Genomic DNA, 19,171 nt, shown 5'->3' on the forward strand with positions numbered 1-19,171 from the left:
ATCAACGGCCCCGTTACCGATCAGCCACGAGGGAAACGATAGCTGTCACTATATTCACCACTGTATCTCCACGAATCATGACCCATGGTTGCTCGTTTCGCCACAAAAAAAAGCGGTACATCCCTGCGTTGCTTCTCGGAACGCATCTATTTGCGGAAGGTCAGCCAATTTATAAAGGTTTATTGGCATTGTCGCAAAGTGATGAAATACTCGTAGTGGGCAGCCCCTCGCAGGTATGGCATCGGTATTTATCCCAAACAGGCCCTTGATACGACTCTGGTCCCGACGTCTATAACGCTAGTGGTCGGCAGTTGAACATGTCACTACGAAAGCGGACCGGGTCGGTCCGGGAGTTTTATAGGGTTCGGTTCGTAACTAGAATGGAGATGCAGCAACGTCTCTTAACTTCAATTATTGCTCGCTGTATTGTAGTTATATTTCGATTTGTCTATATCTGATTGGTATGGGCTTGGCATTTTCTATAACAGTAAGTAACAATACGGCACATAATATGGTCGACATGCAGTCACCATGTTGCCACATGAACGTGTTCTATATCTGTCGATTTTACGCTTCGGCCATGCCATAGTCAGCAGATAAACGGCATATACTAGGTTAGAGTTGGTCCGCGCGTGGCCATCACTACTATCTGGTTCTAGCCCACCAGCTTCGGCCTAGCTTTCCTCAATACAACACACCCATCTCTCTGTGTGCTCCAACACGATAGTACTTCGTATGAGCCTTAGAAGCACAAGACGAACAAACAACAAACCCAAATGATCCGAAGACCGTTTTCCAAACACACGCGGCGCCACCTTAACCAGATCGCCTGGGAATCGCTCTTAAAGGCATATAATAATTTTACTCACTTGTAGTGCACAGCAAGCCTATGTAAATGTGAAGGACCAGGATTAGGCTAGTAAATTGCCCAACCACGTCTTGGGGGATGCTCGGTAGTATATACTATAGATGCGTCGTCCCTCTCGTTTTCGTCCCTTAGTGAAACAGATGCTTTATTTCCTTCATGAGGCTTCGGCGATGACGATCACATGTTGTTCATTTCAGGCAATATCTAAATAACCAGACTGAAGCAATCATTGCGTGGTGATTAAGCAGTGCAGCTAGTAAATGTGGTGACGACGATCAAGTACGAATCGAGCGCTGTTGAACTTTGAAATGGACCGACCAGCATATCTTACAGAGCCTGGTTGCCTGTTATACCCAATGAAGGCCGTCGGTGTCAAAATATAACTTATTCGATGTAGATGGGCGAAACACTGTTATTGAATACATAGGGACATAAGCTCTCCGCTAAAAGGGGATAGAACGTTACTATGTACACAGAGCCTTGGTGAATATATACGAATATTTGTGGCTACTGGTCATTTTGTCTCCAGTGACTACTAATATATCCTCGAGTCAAAGTATTGGATTGTGGGCAAATGGTCTTGTATTGAAAGTGTCATGATCTCTGGAGAGTCCAGAGAGAAGCAAAGGGCGGCCATAAGGGCCTTATATAGTCAGAAATGACTGATGCCTGCCCCACAGCCAGGACTTGTGTGGTTCAATGGATAGAGGTCATATTGACCCATACTTCTTACGGTTTGCGGCTTTACTTTTCTCCTTTTGACTTGGCAGTCTTGACGGAGTAGCCTTGAAGGTCCAACACACCCCCTTAGGGCTGCACCCTGGGTGTCAGCCCTATACGAAAAGGAGTTCTCAAGGTTTCAGAAGGCATTCTGTTGTTTCTCCTGTAACCTATATATGTCCCATACATCATGGGAGAATTGGAGAAATGTAAGGAAATTTGGGCAAACAATTTGGAAAGGAATATGTCAGGGACTTGGCGAGTGGGTCCCTCGTCTTTTGACGGTCAATTTGGTCGTTATAAGGTCTGACACAAAGCACAATACGGTGGCAGTCGCTTACTTTCCCAATGTATTGGTGCCTCTAGCCTTCTGTACTCTAGTTTATTTTCCTATAGGCCATGTACCTTGTTCATTATTGGAACGTCATGTGGTTAGCTAAGAGACACTGCAAGTGTAATTGGATTCATCTGGCGTCCCAGGGCTTGATGTGATTGATATTCCGACGAATTGCCATCATAGTTCACCCATGCACGAGGACAAATTATACCTTCATTGTAGAAACTGCTACGTTTCGTTGACTTGGAGAGGATGTGGAAGGGTGTCAACTGCGCCCGGCATAAAGCAAATGTTTGGCAAGCAAAGGACAGCATGATAGAAGATTACGAGTATACAGCGGGTATTGGTGGATTCCTACCAGGTAGCTACAGGGTAGGTTCGTGAAGTAAACAAGTAATAGAGTTTAATAGGTCATTATTATGATGCATTGTCAAAGTGTGTGTGTACGTGTGTTTTTCGATATGTGTAGAGATATGTTATCTAGGTCTATCTAGAGAGGAATTAGACTTTTGATTTTAGGTAACGTGATCCACAAGTCATTTTCGCACACAAGTCACTTTCGCACTTTTCTTGGCACGTTCAAGTAATTCAGTAATATCCTATGCATAACCCGCATTTTATCCTTTAAATTACTCAAAATCTTCTTCATTATCAGTTTCTACTTCTATTGAACAAGTCCTTGCATTATGTCCAGTCCCTCCGCAAATACCACAGCGCCTTATACCGGTCTGCCGGCGCTTTACAGGACGACTGCTTTCCCCTTCTTCCTCCTCCATAACCTTGATATCACCCCTCAAGGCCCGTAAAACTTGTGCATCACCTATACTAAGTGCTCCTCCATATTGGATTTGCTTATTTTTCGTCCTACGACGCTTACTTAGTATATGGTTCGTCTCACGAAGCTCTTCGTTCTCCCGACGTAATAATGCATTCTCATGCATCATTGCATGCGTAGCCTTTGTAATCGAGTTAATTGAGTTCAAAATATGCGTCGGCGAGCTGTCTTGATGCCTCTGGACGCTACTTTTAATCAAAGTTGACTGCGATTCGGCTTCGAGGGTGTTGGTAGGCGTCTTAGAAACCCAGACGGAGGGAGGCAATTGGGGGTCGGGTGTCGGTGTTCGTACTACTTTTGCGATATCCAACGTAGGTATGACCCTATCCGGGTTAAAAGGAACAAGTACAGCTGCTTCGAATCCTGATCTGATGTTTTTTTCGTGAAAAGCACCAATGAAAGCTTCTAAAAACCCAGCTAAGAAATCCTGCTTCTCAATATGGGTTTGATGCCTTCGCATTAAACCCTCCACGAACGCACCGTACAGCCGTTTCAACACACTAAAAGGTACCAAATCCAAAGGCTAGAGCTTGTGGGATGAATGGGAAGGCATACACAATGTAATTACGCCGTGCGCCGCGAGGTAAGTCTCAAAATCCATCGAGTGGTGGCTCTCGTGACCATCCAATATTAAGAGACTTTTCGCACCCTTCCGACGGCTAATAATATGTTGAACAAAGTGTTTTGCCCATTACACACCAATATTATTATTAGTCCAACCGTTATGGGAAAGGTCGAACTTCCAGTTGGCCGGTAGGTCGTTACCGCGATACCACGAAGCAAGATGAACCTTGCCCGCGAAGATGATATACGGCGGTACCGCCCAACCTTGCGAATTAATAGCCTGGATCACCGTAACCCATTCCCGACCTCCTTGTATAGCCTGTCTAGGCCGTCCGTGTCTTTCTGCACTCGTTACAACCATACCGGTTGTGATTATGCCCATTAGGAAGCCCGTCTCGTCAAAGTTGTAGATATCCTCCGGTAGGATACCGTATTTAGCGATTGTGTCCCTAACAAGCTCAAACCACGCGTAATACGTGATAGGATCTTCGCTAGATACCCTCTGGTAATCAATTCGACGGTTTAAACGCGTTCGGAGGTCTTGTCGGCGGTTAACGAAGTTCGTGGTCCAGTTCTTGCCGACAGGGGGCGCGTCGCGTACGCGTCGTAGGATATTCGCCATTTCTTCAACGTATCGAAGCCGAGGAGGAAATGCTCGCGCATCTAGCTCAATTATACGTCGGGCAATCGTATACTCTTCGGTTTGAGTTAGATTTCGTTTTAACATATTAGCTTCGTGTCGCGTTTGGTCGCCGTCGAATCGATTCTTTAGTGTACGGTCGCAAACGTTGTAGATACGGCCAAGCTTACGCCATGAAATTTCAGGGTTGCGCTTTTTAGCTTGGATAGCTAGCTGAAGATCGGCTTCTTTGGATTTACGAGGCATGTCGTGGGAGGGAAGAAAAGTGCAAGCCAAGTTAAAAGGTTGAAATATTTGAAAAAGTGCGAAAGTGACTTGTGTGCGAAAATGACTTGTGGATCACGTTATTCATTACTTTTTCTTTATCTTCCAAATGCCTTCATAGAATAGAGAAAGTCTTCATTTCTTTACTTTAATTCCTTGTTCTTCGACTTTCTTTGTTTCTTTTTTCTTTATATTCTTCATAGAATAAATGAGTTCTTTTACTATTTATTGGTAATGGAGTGTTTTTTTTCCTATTTTAGGAGAAATGCTCTATTATTCTATACCTCTCTATCGCACCACGGCCACTATACTCTCGCAGAGACCTCGCAACGGCAACAGGAGAACCAGTAGTTAGTGGGACTATTGTAAGGTGGCTGCTAGGGACGGGTCGGACAGCTTCAAGGCCCAGATAGCATCGATCTTCTCAGGGGGGGCTTAGTTGGTAGGTTGAGAACCAACGTAGTATGGTAGTGAACGCAACGCAGTCGCCAATAGGGCGAACCGACGACGCAGCGTATGTATTTAGTCCAGCCATTAGGGCATGGTTTGACATACGGGAGTACTGGTAGAGGTACCAGGGGCTTCGAGCCTACGGCGTATCTAATAATAATATCTATACCTCATACATATGTTTGCGAATATAGAAGATATGGGTGAACGGTTTGTTTTTGTTCTTTTTTTTTTTCCTTTTTCAAATTTGTGTAAACTTGATAGGCGCTCACTAATACGTAAATCTGAACGGATTAGTATAGTTGGTGTCACGGGTAATTCAAGCACAGAGTGAAGGATAAGAGTGCTAGAGAGAAGTCGGTTGCCAGTCACCAAGTGGATACTAGCAGTGTATTGTAGGGGACTCGATAAAGACAAATCATTCCGCTGTCCCTCTTCAAGAGAGGGGGGTCACCGCAGCCTATTGACACAGTGCCAGCCTTCGCATATGCTATACAAGGTCTATAAGCCACAGTGGCTTATCTGCACCTGACAATTGGCTCCCTTCTTCTAGAAGGAGATAGTATCGGACTTATTGTAAGCAATAGCAAAGCATGGGTTTTGATATGTCTCTGATCTCTCCCAATCCTAAAATAGTGAAGGTAGACATAAGGGCCCTAAATTCAAGAAAGAGTGTGTCTTAACTGCATACTTGAGTCAGTTCCTGATACACCAGAGGTTTCGATCCTGAAGTTCTAACAGTTGGCTGTTGCCAAGGTTTTGGTGCTCAGGGTCCATCCATCCTCAGTCAATTGGCTATAGTAGTGGTAATACGGAAAAGACAGTCTCTGGAAGTCGAAGGCTGGTGCGGTCTGACGCATGTCTAGTAGTCATAATACTATTCAGTCCACCTCGGCTACTTCCATCTATTCCACGGTTAAGCAAATCAAATATGATATTGGTTTGTATTTGTATTGCGGACCTGTACCAATACGAAGAAAAATTAAATTCTACCCCGGGTTTGCTTTGTTTGCTCTATGCCGGGTGTCAAGTCCCAGTCGTCCCGAGCTCCTATATAATGTTTCTGCTGGGCTCGGCCAGTTGGAACTCCACGGTATGGGTAGCCTGTGTCACCTCCCCTGCTTTCTACAAACGTATCCTCGGTGTCACGAAAGCCTTCCCCAGTGGCACTTGATAATGACGTTCAAGGTGTGCAAGATGTGGACCAGAAAAACCTACGACGTTGATCCCACCATGTTGAAGCACATAACGTGAAGCTAGTTGAGATTCGAGAAACTACAAAAACTAACTCGGGCGATGCGGGTCGCGTGGATATGCATTCACTTGTATCTGCTATGAATCATCTCCCGCATGCACACTTTTAGTTGAAATAACGACTCAACTCGAGGGTGGTCGCTTCCTCGATTGAGGATAATACCCTGAACATCACACGCTCTTTTGCCTACTACACATCCGAGTGTACTCCAGTGATTACGGCATCAACTGAATCGTGTTTGTCATTGAACAGGCATCATGATCGTTAAAACGACTTAGTGTGAGACAAATGAATTAGTAATGGTCTTGTGTTTGGTTGATGTCCGCATTCAAGTGTACTCCATACCTATGGGGCCAGCAACACAAGATCGGGAGTACAGAGTACAGCTGATAATAGTCTGCATAAGGGGGGCCGGGCGGACTTCCAGTGGATGCGGTGAGATTGCGGCTTTTGCGAATCTGTTGTAAATTGCAAAAGTACAAGCCAGGCAGGGTAAGAGAAAGGGCCCAAGAGAAAAGGAACGATGCTTTGACCCTCAAATGGAACCAACGAATCACGAATTGAATTGGATGGGTGTGTTGTACTAGGGACGGCGGGAAGAGCATTCTTCGCCGTGCATCGTGGTTACTCTTTGTAGCCACGCAGGGAGGGAAGGCGGTCAAGGAGAAAAGGTGGACCCCTGTGGATTTTCGCCAACTTGCCCATCAAGGGTCATGGCATGGGTGTGGGGAAAATTGAATACCGAGCATCATTGCCATTCTTGGAGTTAAGGTTCAGCTCTCCTTTCGCTTGCTATAACGCGACTTCTAGCATCGATTTTGAACCGTGAGCTAGATAGGACATGTTGTTCTTGTAAAGGTTCTGCAGCATCTTGACCGGTGCAGGATCGCAAAGTGACGACGGTTTCGAGGCAGGTGATCTTAGCGTCTTCTGTTTCGCATGTTGAAATGAGATCATAGTGGATCTTGAAATGCACAGGGATGGAGATGCCGACGGATAGCTATCGAATTTTGTTTTCGCCCGTGGCCCAGATGATGCGAAATCCTTGGGATGGCTTCACAACATCGGTTATTCTCCAGCAACATGCATTCGCTTGGGTATCCAATGCGTCCAATGTCTGTACTTTGATTTTCGTACGATGCTTTGAATTGTCCCCTTTCTGCCTGTGGTATGTGCTTGCGACATCGTGCTCGGCTCTCAAACTGGACAGGACTGAGAAAGGAGTGAAACGACACACTGACCCAACGGCAGCCTCAGCGCAAGCCTGTCCCGGCACCAGGAACGATGGCGTCTGACTCTGGTGCATTGATCTCAGATCTCAGCTCTTGGAATTACCCCATCACCTTGCCTCGACCCGGTCCTCGTCGGCTCGTTCAGCATGCGGGCATCGGATGACTTGCAGCTTCTTCAAGCTTGCTGGCATTGACATTGAGTGGACATGCGGGAGCCCTGTCGATAGACTATGCAGATGACCGGTTGTGGTGGTGTTTCCTGCGAGACCCCGGAAAGTGGTGAAATCGTGACGAACCAAATTCTGAATTGAAGTTCGCCTATCCCCGATCGAGACCCGACCTCCTTTCTTTTCTGGGGTTTTTCTACCCCTGGGACGATCGAATGCGCAGGCCGATAAGAGACTGCCAAACGCAACCGACAGCCAGTGCATGATGCATCTTGTAAACCACCATTAAATACAAACAAATACAAATGTTTAGGAGCGATTGGGTACAATGGAAAAAGGTCGGCACCGCGTCGCTCTTGTAAGCTATGCTGTAACTATAAGCTGACTGTTCCTTGACTTAGGCAAATGTCGAGGGTCCATTGGTACTTCAATGCTGTGCACTAGCGTAAGAACCACCTAAATTGAATGCAGGAAGACGTCGAGACCCGAATCCTTGGCTGCCACTGGCGCAGCCTCACTTGATTCAGGAGTGAGAGAAAGTGACACGACTCGTTCCTGCTCCCTCGAGGCACCACCTTTGCTAACGTCAGGCGGGAAAAATTCTTGACCGACGTTTGGCAACAAGAAAGCACAGAATGCTCCAGGCAAGACAGCAGTGTTCTACCGATCAACGGACGACGGGTTGCTGACCAGCCACACCAAAATAATTGCTGAAAATAAATTTCCCCGTCACCCTCTTTCATCAACCTGCCATCCATCCATCCCCAATCGCTTGTTTACTTTAATTCTTTGGGGGTCCCTGGCCACCAACCACCGTGACCCGACCACTGCAACGACCACTTTTTATTGCTTGTGCGACCTGACCTGACTCCCAACAAGCTCACCTTTCTGTCACTGCGGTGGCATTCACGATGGTGACGTCCACATCCCCCCGACATGTCCTCAATGCAGCCGACTGGCCGGTCTTGCACGCCACTGCCATGCATCACGACGAGCCCTCGGCGTCGAGCGCAAGCGCATACTCAAACGACACCGGTGCCGAAGGCATAGACAAGGAAGTCCTGGTACCTGCTAGGCCGACGACGGCGAGCCCCTTCCCGCGGACGCGCAGCATCAGCTCGACCATCCACTGGCGGAAGCGACCCAAGTCCCTGCTCCTCAATCTGAACTACGAGGCCGAACCCGAGCTTCCCACCCCTGAGCGCGAACATGCGTTTGAAGAAACCAGCCCAAAATTCAACGGCAATATGGACGCGATGCGACCCAATCACTCACTGAAAGGCAAACTCCGCCGGGCCTCGTTGAGCCTGGTCCGAGGAATTGTTCACTGTCGCGACCGTCGCGGATCCGAGCCGGGAAGCAGCGCCCACGACCACCACACACCGGCAAGACCTACAACGGCACACTCGGCCTGGCACAAGTTACGACAGGCTACAACTTTCCGTCACTCTAGATCAGCACACGGCAGCCGCAGCGGCTTGGGGACTATCTACTCGCCTATGAGCTCCACTTTCCCAGACGTCCCGGTTCCCGGCAATGGACTCGAACCACCCATCATCCCACATCATACTGGCGCCGGGGCGAAGGCCGCCGTCGCCGCGTTCCAGAACCACAATTTCGCTTTCCAACAGAGGCTGGAGTGGCTGTCGGAAGAATCACAGAATGACCGCGAAAGCGGCATTGGCATTGCTGTCGCTTCCGCTTCCGAGCTCGAGCTGAGCAACGCCGCAATGACCGAAGATTCGTCTGTTACCCGCGTAGACTTCATTTCTCAGCTTCCTCTGGAGCTTGCCGTGCAGATCCTTGCGCACCTGGATGCCAGGGATCTTGCGGTAGCTACGCGCGCTTCCAAGGTGTGGTATGAAATCGCCCAAGATCAACACATCTGGCGCCAATCCTTCCTCAGGGAGAAGACCACCACCTTTGCGACTAGCGAATCCATCCAGCCTGGTGTTGGCCTCGGCATTCCTGCCATCCAGCCTGAAAATGACTGGCAGAAGATATATCGAGCGAAACACGAATTGGAGAGGAAGTGGAAGGAAGGAAACCGCGCCCGCCCGATTTACTTGAATGGTCATTTGGACAGCATCTACTGCTTACAGTTCGACGAGTATGTAAACCATCTTCCTCAAGTCACGCTTGAAAAAATCATCATTTGCGTAGCTACTGACGTTATGGCAGGTCCAAGATCATTACCGGTTCCCGAGATAAGACTATACGGATATGGGACATGCACACTTTCCAGTGCCGCCTCGTCATTGGGCCCCCGGAAGTTGTTAATGACACTTCCATCCTGTTTGATCCCAATGGCCAGCCCGTACACTATGCCGTTGTTCCTGAAGATGACCGGGCTCATCAATCGGTTCCCGCGACAGTCTCGTTTCCGACTCACCACAAAGCATCGATTCTGTGCTTGCAGTACGATGATGGCATCCTGGTGACTGGTTCGTCGGACTCGAGCTGCATTGTGTACAACATGAAATCCGGCTACCGGCCAATTCGACGTCTGCAGTACCACACGGCTGCTGTGCTTGACCTGGCCTTCGACGACAAGCATATCGTCACCTGTTCCAAGGACATAAGCATCTGCGTGTGGGACCGCAACACCGGTGCTCTTCTGAAGCAGCTTAAGGGGCACACTGGCCCGGTGAACGCGGTCCAGATGCGCGGCAACACCATCGTTTCGTGCTCGGGCGACTTCATGGTCAAACTCTGGAACATCGACAGCGGCCGCATCATTCGCGAGTTTGCAGGACACACTAAGGGTCTCGCCTGCAGCCAGTTCTCGGAAGACGGACGGTACATCGCGTCGGCAGGCAGCGACAAGTTGATCCGGGTCTGGGACGCCAACACGGGCGAGTGCATCCGCGAGATGCAGGCGCACGACAGTCTGGTGCGTAGCCTGCACATCGACAGCGTCAGCGGCCGCCTTATCAGCGGCTCCTACGACACGGACATCAAGGTCTTTGACATGGAGTCGGGCGACCAGCTGCTGGACTTCCCGCGTTGGCACGCCAGTTGGGTTTTGAGCGCGAAGAGCGACTACCGCCGCATTGTGAGCACCGGGCAGGACCCCAAGATTTTGATTATGGACTTTGGTGCTGAGGTGGAGGATATTGAGATGCTTGAGAGTGCGCCTAAGGCGGATGTGGCGAGGGCGGCGGGGTTCATATGAGTGGATGAAGTCGATTTTTAATGTTTAATCATGAGGTCAGGGGATGGACGGATGGGATCGTGGTTGGTTGCGTTGATGCAGGTAGCCTCGGGAGGCCGCCTTGCGCGAACGACGAAACACCGAGGGTTCAACCTTCCATCGCCACCAGTGGCTTTTTAAGAACCTCCTTCTCGACCAAATTACTTCGATTGCAATATAACCTTCATAACCTCCTTTGACACCGATGCTCGATTCAACCCGCGGAATTCGGGGAATCAAAGGACCACAGTACAACTCAGGAACTTTTGCATGGCATAAATCATCCATCTCTAGTCCGGCATTCATCAGCATAGCAGGCCTGGCGTGTGTATGTTAAGTGTGTACAGGATGAGAGGAAGGAAGGGGTTGTCGACTGGACATCGATTGATTACTGGATTAGGAACTTCACTTTCCCTCCCTGTTTTTTTTTGTCTTTCTTCTTCTAGCAAGCAACTTTGAAGGATTATTTGATATAGAGTTGATTATTTATTAGGATTCTTGACTGTTTCGAGTTTTGTCCTTGTTTTGGAACGAGGGGAGGAATTGGTCTTTAAGAGAGATGTTGAAGCCTGCAGGTTGGTTTTCTGTTGCACTTTTGAGCGTGCGTGGATTAATGAGGTACTGGCTGGTGTAGTGGAGCACGAAGTAAAGCATCGCATATAGATCTGCATTTCTCTTGGAGGTAGAAAGAGAGGAGAGGATAGAAAGCGAGACGTGAGATGACGATGGGGAGTATAGATACTTGACTTGAAATAGAAGCACTGCTGCAGTGTGAACTTGATGAATTGGAGTTTTTTGGTGATCTTATTAAGTGCTTCAGCAGGTGTTGAGAGAAGTATGGACCGTTGGAAACATAAAATCATTGGTCAGCCCTTGATTTGATTTCTCTTCGTGCGTTGTCATATTTCGTGAGGGGTCGTAAAGAGAAATCAAATCAAGGGCTGACCAATGATTTTATGTTTCCAACAGAGACGTATAATCTTGTGATTCATGGTAAATCACATTAGGGTGCACAAACAGAGCAGGTGTGTCATATGTTCTCATGCTTTTGTCTACTTGTCTATCAAAGATACGAGAACTAAAGAGGAGTTCCTGTCCAGGCCGAAATGCACTCACTACCTTCCCTTCCTAGATTATAATCCTTGGGTTCCGTTCTGTAGACTCAAAACTGGACCTGAAGAAATCCCGTCTGCCGTCAAGATGACATCCTGAAGCAACCCTCTCGGCAGACTATACCAGGAATGGAAATTGCCCTCTCTGCAGACTCATTGAGGGAAAATGAAAGCTGGCCATATATACCGAGAGGAATCGCTAATAATGCCTCAAGCTGAATTGATGTGTCGCGAAGCAGCTTGCTCCAAGTCAACTTGGTTCAAGTCGACATGCGCCGAGTTCCAGTTGATATGCTCCGAGTTGAAACACACTCTTCTACGTCAATGGCCACAAACAGACCTGCAGTCTCGACTTGGGTGCCCAAGACCTGCAGGTTGACGTGCTCTGAGTTAATGTGCTCCAAGTTCACATGCTTTGAGTGGACGCGCTTCAAGTTAACTTGATCCAAGTCGACGTGATTCGAGTCGACATACTCCGAGTGAATGCGGTCCGGGTCAACTTGATCCAAGCTGGCATAAGTTGAGTTGACGTGATCCGAAGCGGTGTGCTCCGTATTGACATGCTCCCAGTCACCGAGGTGAACGTCTCCCAAACCAATGAGCTCGGCAGCAACTTGCTCTCCATCAACCTCCAGAACGACTCGCTGCGAATCAACTTGGTCGAACCCATCATGGGCTGAATCAACCATGTCCGAGCGGTCTAATAATCGCTTCTTCTTCTTCTTCTCCTTCACCAAGGTCTCCACACACATTTTGTTCATGATGTCCACCCACATCCACGCCTCCGCATACCCTCCTCCAAGCGCAAACGGCGAGACCACACTTTCCAAGTCCAATCCCTTCCACTTCCTAAACCACGACTCAAAAGCCATCATCATCTCCTTGCGCGGCCGGTCCTCCTTTCCCAGGAGGTTACACCCACCGACGACCTTATCCCCGCGGCTCATTCTCGTCACCTTATCAGCGTCAATGAATCCATTCATGGCTACCAGATGGATAGGCTGCAACCCCACATTTTCGCGTATATCGTACAGCACAGCCGAGCCAGCATCGTGGACATGCTCAAAGATAGAAATTCCCTGCTGTGCATACTTCTCATACATCTTGCGCGTCTTCTCATCCTTCTGCGCCGCGATCTCAGCTGGGCCCTGCCGCTTGCGGATGAGCTTCTCAGCGCGCTCATTGCGCAGGTTATGCAGGGTGCGCTGGTCCACAGGCCACTCGAGACGGGGATCCCAGCGGCGGATGTACCAAGGCAGGCCCATTTGCTCCGTAGCCATGACGCGTTGCTCCTCTATGAACTCGCTGCAGTCCGAGGGGTACTTGCGCGGGACTATGACCTGCTCGATGGGCTTGGTGACACCGAACTCAAATAGGCGGCGAAGGGCACCGTCGCAGTGGAGGAGGAGGCCGGGGACGGTAGGCAGGGGGTAGCGCTCCGGGTCAACGACGCACGGATTGTAGGGGCTTTGTTGGTAGTAGTCAATTGCGTGACGGAAGTCGCGGAGGTCGGTGTCGTCGAGGAGGTACGTGGCTTCGCGGCCCGACTTGTGGGCGAGGAAGAGGTGGTTGCCAAAACGGAGCTTCATGTGGCCCGGCTTGCTGAGGGACAAGATACTCTTGTTGATGGGGATGTCGCCAGACGGCGGGAAAAGGCAACGTTTGAGGACCATGAGGCCGTGGCCATGCTTCTCGAACTTACTAGGCATCCAGTCGAAGGTGCAGGAGTCTGCTAAGCCCGTCGACTCGGTGCAATGGAGGTGTTCGGAGAGGATGAGGCGAGCCTGATTGGAAGTGTGAATTTGCCTGACCCAGATGAACTTGGGCTTGTTTTCACCTGCTGGGAACAGGATGCCTCGGACGTGCTTGTAGGACGGGCGCTTGGAGTCCTGGAAGTCGTTGACAAACTGGTAACAGAGTACCTTGTGGGTGGGCCAGTCCTTCTTCTGGCAGGCGGCAGAGCAATATTTGGCCGAATTGCATTGACCACAGGTGTTCTTTCCTGGCCTATCGCAGTAGGTGCATCGGCCTCGGATGGCCTTATCCTCGGGAGCAGTCTCCTTGACGACTTCCCGCAGGGCAGCCACGAGATCAGGCAGATGATGGCTGTAGATTTGAGTTCGTCCACTCATCTTGTCTGCTGAAGCCCTGGTGTCTTCAGGTCAGCGAATACTATATTGAAGATGAGTTGGCGACTTTGCCATACAAATGACATTAATGACATTAATCGGGGAAAAAAAAAGGTCAACAAAATATCGATAAAAAGAAGGGCAGCGACGTGATCGTCAAGAAAGGCAAATACTAATATTGACTCACAACTATGCTTGATTATGGATGTTGTGTACAAAGACTTGAGGGCTTCAATTCAGCCTGCGACGAAGCAAATATCAATACACGCAAGACTGAATGAAGATGGAGCCGGCGAAGTAGCTCACCACTGTGATGAACTTTTAGGTTCCTCTTGCTTATGATGTTGAAGGTTAGGAAAGGGACCGGGATTCTAGAGGGAATATTCTTGATGGGAAAGAGCTGCAAAAGTAACAAGCTCAATCATGGTTGAAAACCCATCTTTGTTCTTCGCCTAGTTGCGATAACACACCTTGGCGGTGGTATTGAGGATGCTGCTTTCGAAGTCAGGAGCTCATGTTCGGTATAGTAATCTGTGTCCATCATTCTACGGCGAGCTGTTACACTTTCGGAGGAATACTATACCACCACTGGTATAAGTCGCTATATAATTGCTTGAAGAGATGGTTCCTAGTTGATATACAAGGGAATTCACGTTCCTGCGAACAGAAGAAGGTATGTTGGCAACTACCGAATGTTCGGCAATGGAATATCCATTTCCGGATAGTAGGTGTCTTAAGGGTCCCTCCTGGTAGCCCTTTCAGAATCAAATTACATACCGCGTACGCCCCGCCGGCAACTCTCGCCATCAACATCCAGACTTGAGGGGAATCAAATTAACTCTGTCCAAGATTCCCAAGAAGGGTTTCTTTGCAGGAACACATTGCAACCTATTCGTCATTCCAGTCTTGGGCGGCTATCCTTATTCCCAGATCGACACCGCCTCACTAGGCGAGAGGCGTGTCGACTGCGATGTTAATAGAAAGGTTGCCCCACCTACAAGAGATCTGGTTAGATTCCTTAAGAATTAGTCTTGTAATATCCGCACCCGTATTACTCACGTATTACCGTCAACTCCTTGTACTGCCTAAATAATATCCCGAGACGCGTGGTGTCTCGGTGACGGTTCGATTCGCTGCTTAAATGATTCGGATTATATACCACTAGGTTAGCTATTTTATGTATGGTTTAGAATACTTGTGAAGTGATCTAGAGATGCGTTATTATTACATTCGCATAATTTCTCTGCAAAATGGAGGTATATGAGGGATTCAGTCCTCTATTGATGACTCTGCGTAGACCCAGTGTTGATTGATCTCTCTATCTGTTGTCTGTTCTGTTGTGTGTAGCTATTTTATCTACGAGGAACGGTTTTGACTCCACCAGTGCAATTGCCGCTACACCGCCTTCGGCCTAGGGCATAACCGTGGCGCTCAATCCCACAGTATATGTAAAAAGTGGTTGATACGATTAGTATCTTAAATATGCGGTTAAATAGCTTCTGCTATAATAGAGGCGATTCTCTCAAACCATCGAGGGCCTTATAAAGCCGGTATACCTTCTCTAGCTTATAATAACCATGTGTTATCTACATGAATACTATTTTCTCCAGCTTAGCGTTCATAAACACCTTATATCAGATGATTTAAACGTATAATATATTAGCTAACGTCACCCACAGGTCAATGCCCCACACGGGTCTTTGCCCAACTTTTCACGACCTCCCAACCTTTAATCTTAGATAGATCAACAACAACCCGTATTCATCCAAGAAATTAATCAGAATTCTTTTCATTATCTGTTTCTACATCTGCCTGACAAGCTCGCGCATTATGTCCAGTTCCTCCGCAAATGCCACAGCGCCTAGCACCCGTTGCCCTCCTCCTTGTAGGACGACTACTTTCACCCTCTTCCTCACTTTCCAAACCCGTATCACCCCTAATAGCCCGTAGAACTTGTGCATCTTCTATATTAAGTGGCCCACCATACTGGATTTGCTTGTTTTTGGTTCTGCGACGTTTGCTTAGCACATGGTTAGTCTCACGAAGCTCTTCGTTCTCGCGACGCAAGATAACATTCTCTTGCATCATTGCATGCGTAGCCTTTGCAATCGAGTCAATTGAATGAAGAATATGCGTCGGAGAGCTATATTGATGCCTCTGAACGCTATTCCTAATCAACGTTGACTGCGATTCGGCTCCAAGGGTGGTAGTAGGTGTCTTAGAAGTCCAAATAGGGGGTAGGAGTTCTGGGTCGGCAGAGGGTATACGCGCGACTTCTGCGACATCCAGGGCAGATATAACCCTGTCGGGGTCAAAAGTGACAGTTCCAGCTGCTTCGAAACCAGATCTGATGTTTTATTCAGTAAAAGCAGCGCCAAATGCCTCCAAAAAAAACCGGCAAGGTAATCCTCCTTCGCAACGTAGGTATGATGCCGTCGCATCAAACCCTCAACAAACACACCGTACGCCCGTTTCAAAACACTAAAAGGCACCAAGTACAGAGGCTGGAGCTTATGGGACGAATGGGCAGGCATAGGAAGGGTAATGATGCCATGGTCCTTGCAGTATTGTTCGAAATCCATCGAGTGATGGCTTTCGTGACCGTCAAGGATCAGGAGGCGTTTGACACCCTTCGTACGATCGCGTGTGTGCAGATCGAAGTGAGCTGCCCAGCTGAGACCAATATCATTCGTTGTCCATCCGTTGTGGGATAGATCAACGACCCAATTGCCCGGTAATGTGGTGTCGCGATACCACGAAGCGAGGTGAACTTTGGCCGCGAAGATGATGTACGGCGGCACCGCCCAGCCTTGGGAATTGGCCGCCTGAATGACAGTAACCCATTCCCTATTGCCTTGCTGGGCTTGCCTAGGCCTTCCACGTCTTTCGGTACTCGTAACAACCATGCCGGTTGAGATCATGCCCATTAAAAAGCCCGTCTCGTCAAAGTTGTAGATATCCTCCGGCTGGATGCCGTGCTTCGCTATTGTGTCCGCAACACGCTTAAAATAACCGCGATACGCGACAGGATCTTCGCAGAATGCCCGCTGGTAATCGATTCGACGATTTAAACGCGTCCGAAGGTCTGGTTGTCGCCTACGAAGCTCGAGGCCCAGTTCTTGCCGACGGGTGACGCGTCGCGGTCGCGTCGGAGGATATTCGCCATTTCTTCAACGTATCGAAGCCGGGGAGGAAAAGTTCGCGAATCTAGCTCAATTACGCGTCAGGTAATCGTATTCTCTTCGGTTTCGGTCATTTTCCGTTTGGACATGTTAGTAATGTGTAATGGTTGTACGCCTTCGTAACGGCGCTTCAATGTCTTATGGTCGACTTTGAAGATTTTACCAAGCTTGTTCCAACTTAGGTGAGGATCGCGTCGTTTAGTTTGGATGGCTAATTGAAGATTAGCTTCACTAGATTTGCGTGCCATGTTGTGGAAGGGAAGAATTGTATAAGTAAAGATGGAAAGTCAAGATTTCTTGAAAAGTTGGGCAAAGACCCGTGTGGGGCAATGACCTGTGGGTGACGTTATTACGATTAAGCGTTGGGACGTCACTGGTAGTAAGATATTATTATTAAATACGCCGTAGGCTCGAAGCCCCCGGTACCTCTACTAGTACTCCCGTATGTCAAACCGTGCCCTAATGGCTGGACTAAATACATACACTGCGTCGTCGGTTCGCCCTATTGGCGACTGCGTTACGTCCACTACCATACTACGTTGGTTCTCAACCTACCAACAAAGTCCCCCCTGAGAAGATCGATGCTATCTGGGCCTTGAAGCTGTCCGACCCGTCCCTAGCAGCCACCTTACAATAGTCCCACTAACTACTGGTTCTCCTGTTGCCGTTGCGAGGTCTCTGCGAGAGTATAGTGGCCGTGGTGCGATGGCGGCCCGTAATCGTTCCCTCGGTCCTTCCAACAGCCCGCAAAAGAGGATTACGTGCTCTGCCGTCTCAGGGGCGTCGCCACAGCGGCATAGCGGCGAGTACACGCCAAAAGCCCCTGTCTTGAATAAGAAGGCTGCTAGTCCTATTTTTTCCGTCCTGATCTGGCACAGCGTAGACGCCTCCAGTCGGTTCAGGCCGAAATACTTGCCCCCTTTCGGTATCTGCATCGAAGGGCCCTCCGGTTCCTCAGCGATAGCGCGTCGCTGGCGATCGTGATGCTCTGCTCCGGTGAGCCATCTCTTCCTCCAGTGGCCGAGGAGGGCAGCCGGGACCTCCTTTTCCTCACTCATCCACTCGGAGCCCCGGGCCTCCTTCTCCATAGTGTACCCTGCCGGTCGGAGTAGCTGCGACGCCTGCTTCCTCTTCGCCGGCCTATCCTGCCGGAGTATATGTGACGCTTTAGCGCTCGCGCTGCGAAGCAGATTTCTCTTCCCGCTAAGCCGTAGCCGTTCTTCAAACTTAGCAGCCCGGGCACTAAGATAGAGGTCTAGTGGCGGGATTGCTGCTTCTGCTTCCAGGTGGCGAACCGGCGTCGCTTTGTGGGCGCCACAGACTACCCGGAGGCACTCGTTCTGTATCCCCATCAGGCTCTTAGCTGGCCCTGCCGGTTCCTCACTTATAGTATGCCACGCAGTCGCCCCGAAGGCGATCCCGCTACGGATAACCACCGTATATAACAGCCTCGCCCGTATAAGATCGCAGCCCCACGACATATTGACTAGCTTTGTCAGGGCTAGCTTTTGAGTTGCCATTTTTGTTTTAACACGCTCAACATGGGCGTGCCACGTCAGTTTGCGGTCGAACCAGACTCCTAGGAACCTGGCTGAGAATACCGGCAACACTGTGGCGTCCCCAAGGCGAATACTTTGCGGCAAGGGCTCTCGGGCCCTAGTAAAGTGCATTAGCTCACTCTTGTCAGGAGCGAACTCCATCCCGTGCCTCACTGCCCACCGCTGACACGTGGCCCATGCGCTCTCCAACCGGCGGCAGGTCGTGTCTGGATCGGTGCCGACGCTTAGCAGGTTCGTGTCGTCCGCGAACCCGACTACTAAAAGTAGTGGGTGCTGCTCCGCTAGCTCCTCGTACAGCGTTGAAATGTATAATATAAACAGTATCGGGGATAGCGGTGACCCCTGGGGGACGCCAGCTCGTAGGGGGATTGGCTCTGACTCCTTGCCATCGAACCGGAGGCGTACCGCCCTATCCTCCACAGTAAGATATTAAATATGCCCAACACTTCCCCCGTCAGAAATTAGGGGTTGGGCTGTAGAGTACGAAGTAGGATAATAGACGGGAGTCGCGTTGTTCGTGTGGGCTAAATATCTGGAGCGCCTGCTGTATTTGAACTATTTGAGCATAGCTAGTTAAAGGCTGAAAAAATGTAGATTGTGCACTTGCTAACAATAGGCTGCGGAGTTCAGTCGAACTCCATTATCTTGGACAAGGTTGTGACAT

The 19,171-nt window shown here is 49.3% G+C and overlaps 4 protein-coding genes across 4 annotated transcripts; 1 reads left to right on the forward strand and 3 right to left on the reverse strand.

The window, feature by feature from the left end:
• Positions 1–5,906: 5,906 nt before the first annotated feature.
• BCR38DRAFT_436712 (uncharacterized protein) lies at positions 5,907–6,606 on the reverse strand. The gene is made up of 2 exons (XM_040860475.1): positions 6,279–6,606; positions 5,907–6,206 (listed from the first exon to the last, which is right to left on the reverse strand). Exons 1-2 carry the CDS (start codon positions 6,536–6,538, stop codon positions 6,149–6,151), a joined length of 318 nt encoding a protein of 105 aa, XP_040715047.1. The 5' UTR covers positions 6,539–6,606; the 3' UTR covers positions 5,907–6,148.
• A 68-nt stretch (positions 6,607–6,674) lies between these two features.
• Positions 6,675–7,632, reverse strand: BCR38DRAFT_436713 (uncharacterized protein). Its single transcript, XM_040860476.1, has one exon. The coding sequence runs from the start codon at positions 7,594–7,596 to the stop codon at positions 7,273–7,275; it is 324 nt and encodes a 107-aa protein (XP_040715048.1). The 5' UTR covers positions 7,597–7,632; the 3' UTR covers positions 6,675–7,272.
• A 956-nt stretch (positions 7,633–8,588) lies between these two features.
• BCR38DRAFT_344236 (WD40-repeat-containing domain protein) lies at positions 8,589–10,507 on the forward strand (the record flags this gene model as incomplete). The annotated part of the gene is made up of 2 exons (XM_040856087.1): positions 8,589–9,442; positions 9,514–10,507. 2 exons carry the CDS (start codon positions 8,589–8,591, stop codon positions 10,505–10,507), a joined length of 1,848 nt encoding a protein of 615 aa, XP_040715049.1.
• A 1,390-nt stretch (positions 10,508–11,897) lies between these two features.
• Positions 11,898–13,769, reverse strand: BCR38DRAFT_410323 (uncharacterized protein; the record flags this gene model as incomplete). The annotated part of the gene is made up of 1 exon (XM_040858449.1): positions 11,898–13,769. The coding sequence occupies one exon, from the start codon at positions 13,767–13,769 to the stop codon at positions 11,898–11,900; it is 1,872 nt and encodes a 623-aa protein (XP_040715050.1).
• Positions 13,770–19,171: the final 5,402 nt, after the last annotated feature.

The sequence above is a fragment of the Pseudomassariella vexata genome (assembly GCF_002105095.1).
Source record: "Pseudomassariella vexata strain CBS 129021 chromosome Unknown BCR38scaffold_8, whole genome shotgun sequence".
NCBI classification, from domain to species: domain Eukaryota; kingdom Fungi; phylum Ascomycota; class Sordariomycetes; order Amphisphaeriales; family Pseudomassariaceae; genus Pseudomassariella; species Pseudomassariella vexata.